This window comes from Dama dama, chromosome 25 (assembly GCF_033118175.1).
Source record: "Dama dama isolate Ldn47 chromosome 25, ASM3311817v1, whole genome shotgun sequence".
NCBI classification, from domain to species: domain Eukaryota; kingdom Metazoa; phylum Chordata; class Mammalia; order Artiodactyla; family Cervidae; genus Dama; species Dama dama.
This window is the reverse complement of record NC_083705.1, coordinates 43,238,437-43,253,399: the sequence shown is the minus strand read 5'-3', so window position 1 is coordinate 43,253,399 and position 14,963 is coordinate 43,238,437. Positions and strand designations below refer to the sequence as shown.

The window sequence follows — 14,963 nt, the reverse complement described above, 5'->3', positions numbered from 1 at the left end:
CTAGTTGGGAGACTAGACACTTGTTCTCAGCTCTGGTAGTACGGGAGGGCTGGGGCTGGGGCGATTCCGGGCTCTCAGACCATCAGACCATTAAGAGGGTCTTGGGAGCCCCGTCCCACCCTCTGTCTCTGCGACATCAGAGGCTGGAGCAGAGTCTGAGCCCAGATGGAGGTGGGCACTGGGCTGCCACGGAGCTGCAGGAAAGTAAGTCTCTGTGTCCCCAGCTGGGGCTGGAGAAGCCAGAAGGCCTTCAAGATCCCAGCCACGACTTCAGGTACTAGCAAAAACCATAAGGCGCGGTGGTCCCCTCACCTTCCATCTGGGGCTGTCCCTCTTGTGTGTCTTCTTCTCCCACAAACCTCAGCACCCCATGCTGCAGCCCAGTACTGAATCTCCTTTCTCATCTCACCAGAGGGGTGTCAGAAAGCCGATACTCCCCATCCTTAGAGATTTCTTTCTTCTTTCTCTCTGCTCTCATCCAAATTTGCCCATTTTGTGTCCCAGGCCGTCAGAGCTCTTATATCTAAGTTACTGACAAGAGAAAGCAGAGTTTCACAAAGTACAGGTGAAAATTTAAGTTCTAAGGAATACTGATGGCTGTTTTGTGCTCGCACAGAGAGACAGACAACATAACATTCACATGCACAAAATGGGAAGGGGATTCTGTGGTCTAATAAAGTCAGTCGCTCAGTTGTGTCCGACTCTTTGGTACTTCATGGACTGTAGCCTGCCAGGCTCCTCTGTCCATGGAATTCTCCAGGCCAGAATACTGGAGTGGATTGCCACTCCATTCTTCATGGGATCTTCCCAATCTGGGGATCAAACCCAGGTCTCCTGCATTATACGCAGATTCTTTACCATCTGAGCCTCAAATAAGACTGAGTAATCCTGGGTAAACCACAGCTTCTTCTGCAGGACTTCTCAGAGCCTTTGATATGTTCTGAGTGTCCAAGACAAGGGTGTAGGATGCAGCTGTTTCCTCCAGGGTTTCCCCCAGCCCATGGCAGACAGGCCACTTGGGAAAGAACTGATCTCTGATGGTACCCCCTTTCCTTCCCTTCCCAGATTACTGAGTTCTGACTCAGACAGTGCAGGACCCTGCAGGCCACTAGATGGGAGTGTTTCTCTGCAGCAGCTAAAGTTCCACTCTACCAACACCAAAAGCCACTCAGTGGCTTAGGTCACACATTTGTCAGGGACGCGCAGTCCTCAAAGATGGGAACCTGCCTGACTCGTAATGATTGACCACATTCTAGACACTTCACACTGTATTTAGTAAGTTCATATCAAATTGCTGGGTCTGATTGGGGGATGGGGGAAGTCCCAGAGCATTAAAAAAAAAAAAAATAGCTTCATTAAATATGAGCTGTAATTTAAGAATACTCAGTATGAAAAAACACAAATTCATAAAACATATAAATTGTGCATACTATAGGGACTTTCTTTTCTTGGGATGGTGTATTTTCCAATGGAAAATTTGGAGGCATTCAGCCTGGATGTTGATTTTTAGATAGTTGAAGGCTGGTAGTGTAGAAAATGATTTTTTAGCTATTACTTACTTGGTGGCTGCAGAGTCAGCTTCATGGGACCAAGATGGCTGCTCCAGGCAGAGCTGTCCAGCAAGGGAGTGCTGCCTATGGCCGGGAGAGCTCCCCACCCTGGAAGTTGTTCCCTGGGACTGGGTGCCATCACTCAGGAGGCTGTGGGGAGGAGTCCAGGCTGCTGTAAAAGCTAGGTCACAACCCCAGGTCCTTCCTTCACTGGTCCTGGGACTGCGTGAAGGAGCCAGCAAGTTTTCTTCCACTCTTCATAGTCCACTGGGAATTTCAAGTCCCTGAAGTGGAAAATTTGCTTTGCCTGGCTTGCAGGGCTGGCTATTCACTTTGTCACCAGATGTCTCAAGCTTTTAGGTCCAAATGTGAGGAAGCACCAAAAACAGTTTTTGAGTAGTGACTTTGCCACAGGGGGGAAAAAAAAAAAGACACTGTAGAAGAAATTAGATATAAAGGGTTAGGATAAAATATACTTGTGCTTACAATATTTAAACAAACTGCAAAAGGCTAGACAGAAGTAGATGGTTACTTTTAACTAATGTTTTAGGATGGAATTAATATTTATCCACATATACTGATGACACGGAGTATATTTTCACTGTGTTTGTGTTCAGTGGTGTCATTTCTAGAGTGTTCCCCTGCTCTTTATTAATCACAAGATCTGAACCTTGTAAAGGAGGTGGGGTGGGAATTAGGGTGATTTTTTCCACTGTGGAGAGAAAAGTGGCAGCTGGCTGGCTTATCATTCCTTTTTCACGTGTAGCCTGGAGCCAAGAAAAGGTCGTGGTCATTGACAAGGTAAGTTACTCTCTAGCCAGGAAGTGTTTCTCCAGGTTTAGATTAACTGGGCATTGTCAGTTCAAGGTCAGGGGAGCCTCAGAGGCGTTAGACAATTTATTAGACACATGATCCTGGTCCACCACCACCTGCACCCCAGTTACTAAGTTGAGAACTGCGGAGATGTGTTGGGTGGTTTGGTGCTAATCATGCTGAGAGAAAAGATTTCTAGCGGTTTCTTTCGAGGGGAATGAGTGGATTCACGTTCCCTCAGAGGAACGTGAGTTCCTGCAGGGCTTCCCAGGGGCTGTGCGAGGCCGCTTTCCAGCGATCTGCAACCACAGTAATTGGGATTTTACAGTGACTGTGAGATTCTGACTTGCCCTGTTCTGTTTCATGCTGACATCTGGCAGAGTGTGGGAACTACTGCCTCAACAGTAAGTACAGTGAGTCCTCCAAGAAGCTGGGACAGCCCCTGGGCTGGTGCCAGGGCAGGCTCTGGCCAAGCTGCGGGCACAGTGCAGGCCAACCACCTGCAGAGGGAAACGGGGGACACACCTCTCAGAGGGGTTGCAGCCTCCCACCGAAATCGCCAGCCCTGGGAACACACTTGTCTCTTGGCTGCATCTTGGGAAGCCCTGAGCTAGGGGGGCTTAGTCAGCAGCTGGACAGGGCTCACACACACCCCTTTGAGAGTCCAGGTGCAGAGCACGTCCTGATCATTTCCAGGAGTGCAGGGGAATGATGACTATTGGCCACAGACCCATGTCCATGACCAGTAACAGCAGGGATGGGCCCTGCTTGGGGCTGAGCCAAACCCAGCAGGGACTCCAGAGTGACTGGGAGGGATGGCTTCTCCGCCTGTCTGGCATCAGCAGCTGGCAATTCAGGGCCTGCCTGCCCAGCTACGAGCCCCCCTGTCCTCCTGCATTTCCCCACTCTTACTTCTTATACCCCATTCTCACCCTCTCCTTTCTATATTTTTGCTTCTCCTGGACTTCTCCCCCAGCCACACCTTTTTCATCCCCTCTGCATCCCCGGCCTGGGGCTGCCATGGGCTCTTCATTTTTTTTGTTGTTGCTGTTTTTTCCACACCTTCTCCTCCTTTGCTTCTCTGACATTTTCTTTTCTCCTCCTCTAACGTCTACTTTGCCCTTCTGTCTTCCCACCATCTTTCTACTTGTGGCATTTTGCACCTTTTTTCTTCTCTCAGCTTCCTTTTCTTCCTTCTTCCTCCTCCTCACTTAAACCAGAGGGTGGTGCAGCTCAGAATTGAAGACTAAAGAGCCATTCACTTCTGACTCTAAAACGCCCTCCGGGTTGACAGCCCCTTGTCCTGGGTTGTGCTGCCTGAGAGGACAAGAAAGTAATTTCTTGGATAGTTACCTCAAAAAATTGTCTTTAAAATGTTTGCTTCTCTTCCTCTCCTTCTTTACTTTCTTTCTTTTACTCTCTCCCTCCCCCAACTTCTTTCTTTCTTCCTTCCTTTTTTTTTATGAAGAATACAGGAGCATGCTGTGGGTGACCTGCCAAAACAGGAACTTTTATTTGGGGACCCGATGTCATTATGGGCTTCCCAGGTGACTCAGTGGTAAAGAATCCACCTGCCAATGCAGGAGACACCAGAGAGGCAAGTTTGATCCCTGAGTGGGGAAGATACCTGGAGGAGGAAATGGCAACCCACTCCAGTATTCTTGCCTGGCAAGTCCCATGGCCAGAGGAGCCTGGTGAACTACAATCCATGGGCTCTCAGAGTCCAGACACGACTGAGCACACACATGCAATGTCATTGGGTTTTGTGTTTTACTGTTATTTCTTTTTCTTTCTTCCTTCCTTCTTTTCTTTCTTTCTTTCCTTCCTTCCTTCTTTTTAATGTGTAGAAGTTGAGTTTAAACTCCCCTATCATTTGTAGTGTCAATAATTACACATTTTTTCTCTCCTGGATGTAGAGTCCTTAGTTCAATGTCTTCTTTGTACCAACCACATATCTTGTGAAACTATGTTGTATTTTATAAGCTGGCTTATTTTCTCTCATTTTGCACATTTTTTTGAACATGAGATTCATTTTACCTTAACTTTTTTAAACTGCCATTTCTCTGTCTTTCTAAAAAGGACAGTGATATTGCTGTGATCTCTTTAGAAGAAATTCTCTAACTTATCCCTAATTCATGACACTAAACGCGACTACTTAGCTTTTTCCCTTACTCACTGTGTGGAAGAGGGTGATTCCTCAAGAAAACAAAGTAATGAGAAGGAAACACTTCTCAAATATTGGAAAGTAGGCTGAGGGCCAGAGTTTGGTTCATAGTCTGTTTCTCTCTTAGCTGTATAATCTTGGGCAAATCCTTGATGATTTTGTGCCTCATTTTCTTTTTCTATAAAATGGGAACATCCAAGCCTCCCCTTCCCCAATATTCCCTGCTCCTTTGTGTGACTGTGGTAAAAATTTTGTGAAATAGGACACCAGAAGGTGCTTCACAAAAAACAGTCAAAGTCTTATCCATTACTAACCAGTATCTGAGGTTGTGACCAAATGGATCCTGGACCAGGTTGGTTTCAAATAGAGAAAACCTGGTGGATTTTGTTGGGGGACTGTTTGCCTCCCTCGGAGAACTTCTACGACCATCCCCAGCTGCTCCTCATGTGGCCCAGGGCCTGCCCTTTGGCTTCCAGGAATAACTGGGCACTATTCAAGGTTCAGTATATTGCAGGCCCTTCTCGGTAGAGCTGAGGCAGATAACAGTGACGGCCAGCCCCAGGGAGGGTCCACCAGGGAGACGCCAACTCCAGGCAATCGGGCCAGGTCATCCTAAACCAGGCCAAGTGCCTGTGCAGCCAAGAGGAAGGGGCTGCCAAGTTGATAAATGCCCTATTTCCAGGAGCTGGCTTTCTTTGTCTTTTCCTGCCGCCTGGTGGAGTGCTGGGGTCAAGAGAGACACATAGCATGTAACCTCTGCTTTCTGTTCTGTCTCAGCAATCACAGAAGCTATTGAGATCCCGCAGTTTATCGGCCGCAGTTACCTGACATATGACAATCCAGATATCCTCAAGAGGTAAGAAGACCCCTCAAGCACCTTCCTTATCTCCTGGGAAGTCAGTTTCTCATTATCTTTCCCAGAGCTTTTCCTTATCGTCCATGCCAGAAGATAATTCTCCAAGAAGGCACGAGAATTTAGCTGTAGTCCCAGGGGAAGAAAACATACAAAATAAACATAGAAACTAGAACAAAACAACACATACAAGAAAAAAAAACCACACAAAAATGTAGCCTTTGAACCAACCTCATGACCAACAGCCCAGAGCCTTTCTGGTCAAAGGGCCTGGAGAGAGGGACAATGGTCAGCCCTGGGATTTCTGATACTCAGGCTTTGAGGAACAGTGAGAACTCAATGCTCCTGAAGCCAGGGTTACATGCGTGTGATTCCCCAGCAGGGCAGTCAACTTCATGCTATTCTGTGGCCATGGTCTGCCTAGAGCCAGCTGTGGAAGGGTTCTGGCCAGGCTCCAACCAAGCAAAGAGCTCCAAGTCCATGTCCTACTTTGAATCATCATCATTGAGGTCCACTGTCCTCTTCAGGCTCTTTCCAGTTTGGTGGTAGGGGGCTTCTCGGCTGTCTTCAGGTGACTACAAGAGCATGACCAAAGAGGTGCCCACGTCACAGCTGGGACTTTTAATTGCTGGTGACCGAAAGTCCAGCCCTGCTCCAGAGTCCAAGGTCCTGGTTTCAGCTCAGTTCAGTTTAGTTGCTCAGTCGTATCCTACTCTTTGTGACCCCATGGACTGCAGCACTCCAGGCCTCCCTGTCCATCACCAACTCCCGGAGGTTACTCGAACTCATGTCCATTGAGTCAGTGATGCCATCCAACCATCTCATTCTCTGCCGTCCCCTTTTCCTCTCGCCTTCAGTCTTTTCCAGCAACAGGGTCTTTTCACATGAGTCAGTTCTTCACATCAGGTGGCCAAAGTACTGGAGTTTCAGCTTCAGCATCAGTCCTTCCAATGAATTTTCAGGACTGATTTCCTTTAGGATGGACTGGTTGGATCTCCTTGAGGTCCAATGGACTCTCAAGAGTCTTCTCCAACACCACAGTTCTTGTAAAGCTCCTGGTTTGGAAGAGCCTAATTAGGCTCTTTCCCACGGGAAGACTGACTCTGGTGAATCTAGTGAAGCTCGGCTTTGGTGCTTTCAGTTTTCCCTTTTCTCTTTATTTTCCTTCCCCTCCACTCTTTGTAGTTTAGAGAGCACCACTCTCCACCTCACTGCCAGCACAATCATTCTGGATATTTTCCATTGTCTCAGGTTTATTGCCTCATCACAGACTAAGGCAACTCTTTAAGCCAAGCACACTTAGGGTGGAATTTGGTGGTTTTTTAAGGAACAAAGCGGGTCAAGAGACATTTTCCTGGGGCATTGGATGTCCCTGGTGTTTCTGAACATACACCAGACAGACCCGGCTTTGTTTCTCTAATCCTATGTTGTGTTTATTGAAGTTGTCTTGTGTGGGCCTTAGGCAAAATGGAGTCCCAGCCAAGAAACCCTCTTCCTTCTTCAAGTCCTTACACCCAAGAGATGGAAGGGTGTTCAGTCCCCAGAAACTAGGAGGGTGGTGCTTAGTGAGAGGCACCAGGTAGTTTGGGGGAGTGGAAGGGCTTGGTGTAAGTAGGAGGTTCAAAGCCCCAAAGCAGAAAGCTCAGTAACACCTGTGTGTGTATATATATAGATTGCATCTATGTGTGCAGGTGTGTAAAGCTGCAGATAGAAGTCAGGTTCAGAGTCTGTTTCTGTTAGATGCCTTTGGCTGCAAGTAACAGAAAACTCAGGCTTCCCAGGTAGCACCAGTGGTACAGAAGCTACCTGCCAATACAGAGTCATAAGAGACCCAGATTTGATCCCTGGGTCTGGAAGATCCCCTGGAGAAGGGCATGGCAACCCACTCCAGTATTCTTGCCTGAAGAATTCCCTGGACAGAGGAGCCTGGTTGGCTATACAGTCTGCAGGGTCACAAAGAGTCAGACATGACTGAAGTGACTGAGTGCACATACACACACACAACAGAAAACTCAGCTCAAAATGTCTTAAACATGAACGGTAAACATTTCATATAACAAACTGTCTAGACTTAGTCTGGATCCTGGGTTGATTAATTCAGAGAATCAGTTGTATTAGCAATGATTCATTTTCCTGCCTTGTTATCCTCAATCATACCCTTTATGGTGATAAGACAGCTTTTCCTAAGTTGCTCATTAAATAGTTATAAATCATGGCAATATCCAGTGCACCAAAAAGAGCCCTTTTTTTAATGTGACTCTCTTTGAAAGGAAGAGATTCTCCTAGAATCCTCCTGATGAATTTCCTCTGTCTCATTGGACAACAGTGGGTCACAGGCCCACCCCTAAACCAATCATTGCAAAAGAAATGGAACCATGTGATTGACTTGTACCAATCCATGTATCCAAGGCAGTTGAGGGAAGGAAGGAACCTTGAACACAAGACTGGGAAAAGCACATCTCTAGGGAATAGCCCAGAGCTGGATTGCTCTGCACCTGGTCCAGTGGAGAAGTCGTCAGTGTCATGGACCCCACTCCTCACTCACCACTCTGAGACCATGTCTGGGGAGAGCAAACTTGACCTCTTCCTGTCTATCCCAGGCTCTGGGAGGCCTTAGACAAAAGTCTCCTCCACTGGTCACTGCTGAATGCACTCTACAGCTGCAGGCTACATTCTTTGGACAGAGGGACACGTGACAGGAAAATGGTCTGGACTTTTCCAGTAGTGCCATCTTCCACTATGAAGAACAATATTAAATTGTATTTATTCTTACTTCGCCTTTTATTTAAGGACCTCATGGTTGCTTTTCTCCCTTCATCGGATGAAACACTGGCCACTTCCTAGTGAAACTGGATCGCTGAACTAGTCTATGCCCAAGAATCAATGAGAATATCCCAACATTGATAGGAACCTATAAGCAGTGATCTTATTCCCAGCCATGGCTGTAGGACTGGGGCCTGACCTTCCCAAGCTCCCCTTCCTTCCTCTCAGCTTTCTGTTCGACTCCGTCCTGCCTCTCCCCCAACACCTCTCAAGACCATTAGCCCATCGAGGCACCTTCCTTGTCTGACACTCTGCCCCCTGTCCAGTCATTCCTCCTCTGCGTTCAAGGACATCACCTCCACAAATGGCCATCCACAGCCACAATCATAGCCCTGAGCATTCGAATCTCTTAGTAATTAAGTAAACCACTTCCTTTTGAGGAATGGGGGGCACTTTCCCAACGGCTTGTGAGTGGTAGGACAGGAAAGAGGGAAGACTGAAGTGTGTATTGGGGGTACAGGCTGGGACTGTGGCATTGGCCAGGGTCTGGCTTATCTGTCCTGTCACTCATCAAATGCACTCTGTGGTGTTTTACCACACTTGGGGAGAGAGAGAGACTCCATGTTGTAGAATGAGGAGTTCAGACTTTTAGACCCATGGCATGGCTCATGGTGGTGATCCCTTTTCTAATATCCTGATAGTGTCAGAAACATTAGACCATCTTTATAACTGGCAGACAAAACCAGGATTACTCAGAATTGAATGTTGGTGGAGACTGGTTGATTCAGTGTAATGGTTTGTGTCTTTCCTCCAGGGTGTCAGGATCAAGATCAAATGCGTTCATGCGATTTAAGACAACTGCCAAAGATGGCCTATTGCTGTGGAGGGGAGACAGCCCCATGCGACCCAACAGTGACTTCATTTCCTTGGGCCTTCGGGATGGAGCCCTGGTATTCAGGTAACCCTTACACCAGCTGCCAATAGCATCATCTTGTGATTTTTCCCAGCCAGTGCAGACCATGCCAGACAGAGGTTGCCGAGGAGCCAGAACATAGTCAGCCAGAGTTAACTATTGCCTGAAGCTCCAAGTTAATTTGAGGCTCCTGGCCTTTCTTTCCAGTATCTGTCTCTAGATCAGCAGTTGGTCAACTACACCCTGGTGGCCATATCTGGCCCTCTACCCATTTATGTGACTCAGTGGTAAAGAATCCACCTGTCAATGCAGGAGCCATAGGCGCTGCGGGTTTGATCCCTGGGTTGGGAGGCCTCTAGAGGAGGGCATGGCAACCCACTCCAATATTCTTGCCTGGAGAATCCCATGGACAGAGTCTGGTGGGCTATATATAGTCCATAGGGTTGCAAAGAGTTGGACACGACAAAGCACACATACCCACCCATTTTTGTAAATGAAATTTTATTGGAATACTGCCACCCTTATTTATTTATGCATTGTCAATGACTGCTTTCATGCGACAGTGATACACTTGAGTAGTTTCAATAGGAACTGTATGGCAAAGCCTAAAATACTTATTATTTGGCCCTTTAGAGAACAATTTTGTGGCTCTTGTACTAGTATGTTATTACCATCTACTCCCCACTTACAAATGAGGAAGTAGTAGAAGGAGGACTTTGATCCTGCCAAGCATGGACATGAGTATTTGGCCCAGTGCTCACCAGCTCAGGAAGATCTGAAGATTTAGTTGAGAGACCTGGCTTTATATTCTGACTCAGCTCCCTAATCCCTGTGGAGCCTTGGGAAGGAGAATGCCTGCTTTCCAATCTCTCACTGCAAAGAACAAAGCACAGACTCATATCTCAATAGAGCAACCCAACATTTGCATTTTTATAAGTGCTTCTCAGGTGATAATGGGTAAGACAGTTCTAGAAGTTCTACGTGAGTTTAGACTGTTCTCAGATTTGTAAGTGGGAAAGATCCCCTGGAGAAGGCAGTAGCAACCCACTCCATTATTCTTGCTTGGGAAATCCCATGGACAGAGGAGCCTGGCGGGCTACAGTCCAAGGGGTCACAGAAGAGTCGGACATGACTTAGCAGCTAAACAACAACAACGACAAGCTATAAAGTAGCTAAAGAATTACCAGGACAAGATCTCATCACCAGAAGCTGGGTGGCAGCTGGGTGGGAGCCAGATTCCCAAGGGGCAGGGGCCAGTTGTATAATATGAAAGAGCTTCTCTAGAGATGGTGATGACATAGCCTCACTTGAGGGCAGAGATGTCTTGTTTAGAACTGTGCTTCTCAAAGTGTGGTCCCCGGACCAGCAGCATCAGCATCATCTGGGAACGTGTTAAAAATATACAAATTTTTAGGCCACAACCATGAACTACTGAACCAGAAAAACTTTAGGGATGAGACCCAGCAATCTGTTAACTGTTTCTCCTGGTGATTCTGACGCCTGCTACGGTTTGAAACCCCTGCTCCCTCTCTAGACCATCTGCTCCACGGGGGAAGGAATTTCTCTGACTTTTCCTTCTTTAATCCCCCACCTGGTGACCTGCATAAGTGTTCACTAAATGATACAGAATTAACTGGAGTTGAAATAGGTGAAGGCGAGATAGGGAACTACAGAGAAGAAGAAGGCTGAGTTCTGGGGCTTCAGTGAGTCCTGTGCTGGGACTGCTGACAGCCAGGGTACAAGAATAGAAGTCTTGGCAATTTGAATAAAGGACATTTTGAAAGGAAATGTCGCTTGTCCGATGCTTGCCCCTACATAGCCGAGCATGCTCAGTGATGTGACCCTATGGTTGTTGAGGACTTTGGGGAACGGAGTGTGGTTGAAAGCTGGAGGCTGCCTGAGAGCAGTTCGCACCACCTCCACCCCCTCCCCGCGGCCCCAAGGTCAAATGCTGAGCTCTTCACACCCCAGTTTCAGGCTGGCTGCTGCAAAGCCATTTTCTTGTGGTTTTCCTGTGGTTAACCTCGCCAAGGCCTCAAGTACTTGATTGTGCCCAGAAAAGGGAACTGAAACAGTAGCTCAGCCGTGGGTGGGAGGCCCGACTTCCCCCCTAAACCGCCAGCAAAAACTCAGCTGGACGGGGAAACAGTCTCCTCCCGGCCGCCCCGCAGCTCCCGCTGGTTCTCACACCCTGCCCGGGCCAGACCCCCAGGCCCTCTGGGCACCCTTCTTACAACTCCACTCCATCCCGATGTGTTTCGTTGGTTACCAACTCTTTTTCAGGTTTCTGGAAATTGTTCCCACGTTTCTCTTTTAAGCCTGGAGTTCTGGCCGAGTTCTGAGTAAAGGGCACCCTCCCCCGGTCAGCCCCCACACCCCAGAGCAGACATCTGCGCTCATCCTTGGGCCTGGAGCCTGGTGTGGCTGCTTCGCTGCATTTCCTTCCTCTGGGCAGCTATTCCCCCAACATCATTCACCCGGCTCAGTAGTACGGAAGCCCTGGGGGAGGCTGGGCGGAGAGGTATCAGAGAGTAGCCAGTGGTTTGAGATTGTCAGCCTACACAGAGCCAGCTGCGGGGCTCCTATCCGAGGTTACTGGATTCCTGGGCCCACACCCAGAGATACTGGTGGAGGAGGTCCTGCTGAGTGCCAGAGTCTGATTGGAAGATACCAGGAGCCACACCCTGAGAAACTGAGTCTGGAGTGGTCAGAAACCAGGGCTTCAGAGTTAGACGTGCCCGATTCTCACAGCCATGTGATCACCTGCAAGTTATTCGACCTCTGTAAAAGGAAAGGGTTAATCATGAGGACCCAATGAGTTAATTCACGTAAAGGGCTTAGTGTAAGGCCTGGCGTGTCTAGTTATTAGTGAGTGATAATGATTATCCCTGATCAAGTGTTTTCTCTGTTCTAAAAACTCGTATCACGAACATATGTAAGGGAACTGGCACAGTATACTATATAAAATTTAGCTGTTATTATTATTTTGAATAAGGCCCTGCTGCCATGCAGCTTACATCAGTGGAGCCTAGAGAGTAAACCTGTTGATTGGGTAGATGAACCATTTTTGAGGTTTTAGTGTTTGATCCAATTTCAAAGCAAACAACAGGAATTCTAAGAAAATATGGTATAATCTCAACATTCTTCACCGAAATGCTTGTCCTTTTTGCTAATTTAGTGCTCAAAGTACTTCTGCCAGAGAATAAAGAAAAGCAATGGAATTCTTAAAAAAACATTAGTTATGGTTTTGGTGCAAATTGAATTTAAGAAAAGGAATCAGTGCTCAGCTGAGAGTGTGGTTTTTGTTGTTTGTTTTGCTTCATTCTGTTTTATATTATGTATAGGGCATAAAACTAGGTGTGTAAATATCACTTTACTGGGGATATTACCCACTAATTTTCCATGTGACTTTGATAACATTTTCATGCAGCAGAGAAAGGGAAGCAGCCTGACATTAGCCAAGTACCCTGAGCTATGCGTTAAAGGAGGCATGACCAAGTGTAAGTGCCACCACGTGGAGGCAGTCAAGTGGCTTCCAAGAGGCCTCACCTGATGGCATTTCCTGGATGGCCCACCTTTGTGCTCAGACTCCTAGCCTTTCGTGTGCACCAGGTTGAGTAGGTAAACTGGCTTCAAGTTAACAGATTCATGCTCACCAGATACATGGGACATTGTAGAGAAAGCAGACCTGCATTTATTGGTTCATTTATTCATTCACTCACATATTTTTACCTTTTTTTTAAAATTGAGATTTAACTAAGTGAAGTAAGAGAAAGACAAGTTTCATATGCTGTCATTCATATATGGAATCTTAAAAAAAAAATGAGGCAAATGAATTTAGCTACAAAACAGAAACAGACTCACAGACGTAGAAAAGAAACTTACGGTTACCAAAGGAAAAGGGTAGGAGGGATAAATTTGGAGTTTGGAATTAACAGAGACATACTATATATAAAACTAATAAACAACAAAGTCCTATTTTATGGTACAGGGAACTATATTCAATATCTTGTAATAACCTATAATGGAAAAGAATCTGAAGTCAGACATGCAAGAGACCCTGGTTCTATTCCTGGGTTGGGAAGATCTCCTGGAGAAGGAACAGGCTGCCCACTCCAGTATTCTTGGGCTTCCCTGGTGGCTCAGACGATGAAGAATCCACCTGAAGTGCGGGAGACCTGGGTTTGATTCCTGGGTTGGGAAGATCCCGTGGAGGAGGACATGGTAACCCACTCCAGTATTCTTGCTTGGAGAATTCCCATGGACAGAGGGGCCTGGCGAGCTACAGTCCATGGGGTCACAGAGTTGGACATGACTGAGCAACTACACACAGCACAGAAACTAACAAAACATTTTAATTCAACTATACTTCAATTTTTTTAAAAAATTAAGCTGTAATTTACATAAAGTGTACAAATATTAGGTGTACAGCTCAATACATTTTTTAACATACAAATGCCTGTGTGACCACCACTCAGAACAAAACATAGAACATTTCCAACACCCAGGAAGGCTCCCTCATGCCCTCTCCCAAAAAGGCAATCACTGTTCTCAGCCGTTTATTATTATTTAAAAGAAAGAGAAATTCCAGGGGGATGTATATCAGGTGTCTGGGCAAGCAGGAAGTTATTCCAGAAACGAGAGGGAGTCGGTGGGGTTGGAGAGTCAGACCGTCAACGCGCCAACCGGGCTGCTCCCCCACCTGCAGTGGTGGCTGGATTCCGTTCTGCTGGGTTCCGTGTTTGCTTCTTGAGTACAATCTGGATGAACAGGCATGTTGCCAGGCTGGAGAATAGAAGAAGAAAGCCCATCCTTTGTCCAAACACAACTGAAAAAGTTTCCATTCACTGGTTACAATCCCATTCCAGTCTAGTGCTGCTGCAGTTCTACCTAAGTCACCTTGTTCTGAGACCTGGGTGTTCCTGGATGTTTTGGTTACATATTCACAGCCTGTTGGTTTGCTACTCTTCCAGGGGAGGCTTGACAGGTTTAACTCTGGGTGGCAATTTTCTCCTATTGCTAGTTCCTCTGGGTGTACTGTCAATGCTCTCTCCGAGCTGCATTAAGCACTGCATGCATTCCCACGTGGCGCTACTGGTAAAGAACTTGCCTGCCAATGCAGAAAGCATAAAAGATGCAGGTTCAAGGCCTGGGTCAGGAAGATTCCCTGGAGAGTCATGGCAACCCACTCCAGTATTCTTGCCTGGAGAATCCCATGGACAGAAGAACCTGGTGGGCTACAGTCCACAGGGTCACACAGAGTCAGACATGACTGAAGTGACTTAGCATGCACACAGGCATGGGGTTATTTGTTTGGCTCCTACTGTGTGCTATGCTCTTTATAAATATTATCTTACTGAACCTCCCCTAAGATCCTTCAGGGTAGGTATTATTAACCCATTTCACAGATGAGAAAATTGAGGCTCAGACAAATGGGGCAAATTGCCCAAGATCACAGAGCTAGGAATTGGTAAGCCTGGGAATCAAGGCAGATTCCTCTAATCCAAGTGTCTAGGTTCTTTCTGTCACCCCGTGCTGCCTCATAAAAGCCCACATAATAATTCAGCTGTATTTCTGCCAACCAGCTCTCAGCCTTGCTTTATACTCATTCATTTCTTCAACAAGCATTTGGCCACTAAATAATGAAATCTGAAAATTCCACCTCCAGGCTGCTTCATACAAGGAGACGCTTGATGTGGGAAAATTCATTAGAAAACAGTGGAGTTTTCTGGGTCAGAGCAACAGCTTTGTCTCAGAGTTTGTCAAGTCACCCGAGTTCTATTCTTGGTTAAATGTCGATAGGCTGTGTGGCTTCTTTGAAACTCCGGTATTAAAGAAAGGACTCATAGTGCTTTCCCTGGGGAAAGCCAAAGCTTTCTATTCTTGCTCTTTTGTTGGCTTGAGTGC

At 46.8% G+C, this 14,963-nt stretch overlaps 1 protein-coding gene across 1 annotated transcript in view; it reads left to right on the top strand.

Annotated features, from left to right (window-relative positions):
* The window catches only part of EGFLAM (EGF like, fibronectin type III and laminin G domains), a 191,142-nt gene that overhangs the window by 168,396 nt on the left and 7,783 nt on the right, over positions 1 to 14,963 (top strand). Inside the window, exons 19-20 of the mRNA XM_061129917.1 lie at positions 5,305 to 5,383; positions 8,958 to 9,101. Of these exons, the coding sequence (XP_060985900.1) occupies positions 5,305 to 5,383; positions 8,958 to 9,101 (223 nt within the window). The remainder of the gene's footprint in view (positions 1 to 5,304; positions 5,384 to 8,957; positions 9,102 to 14,963) is intronic.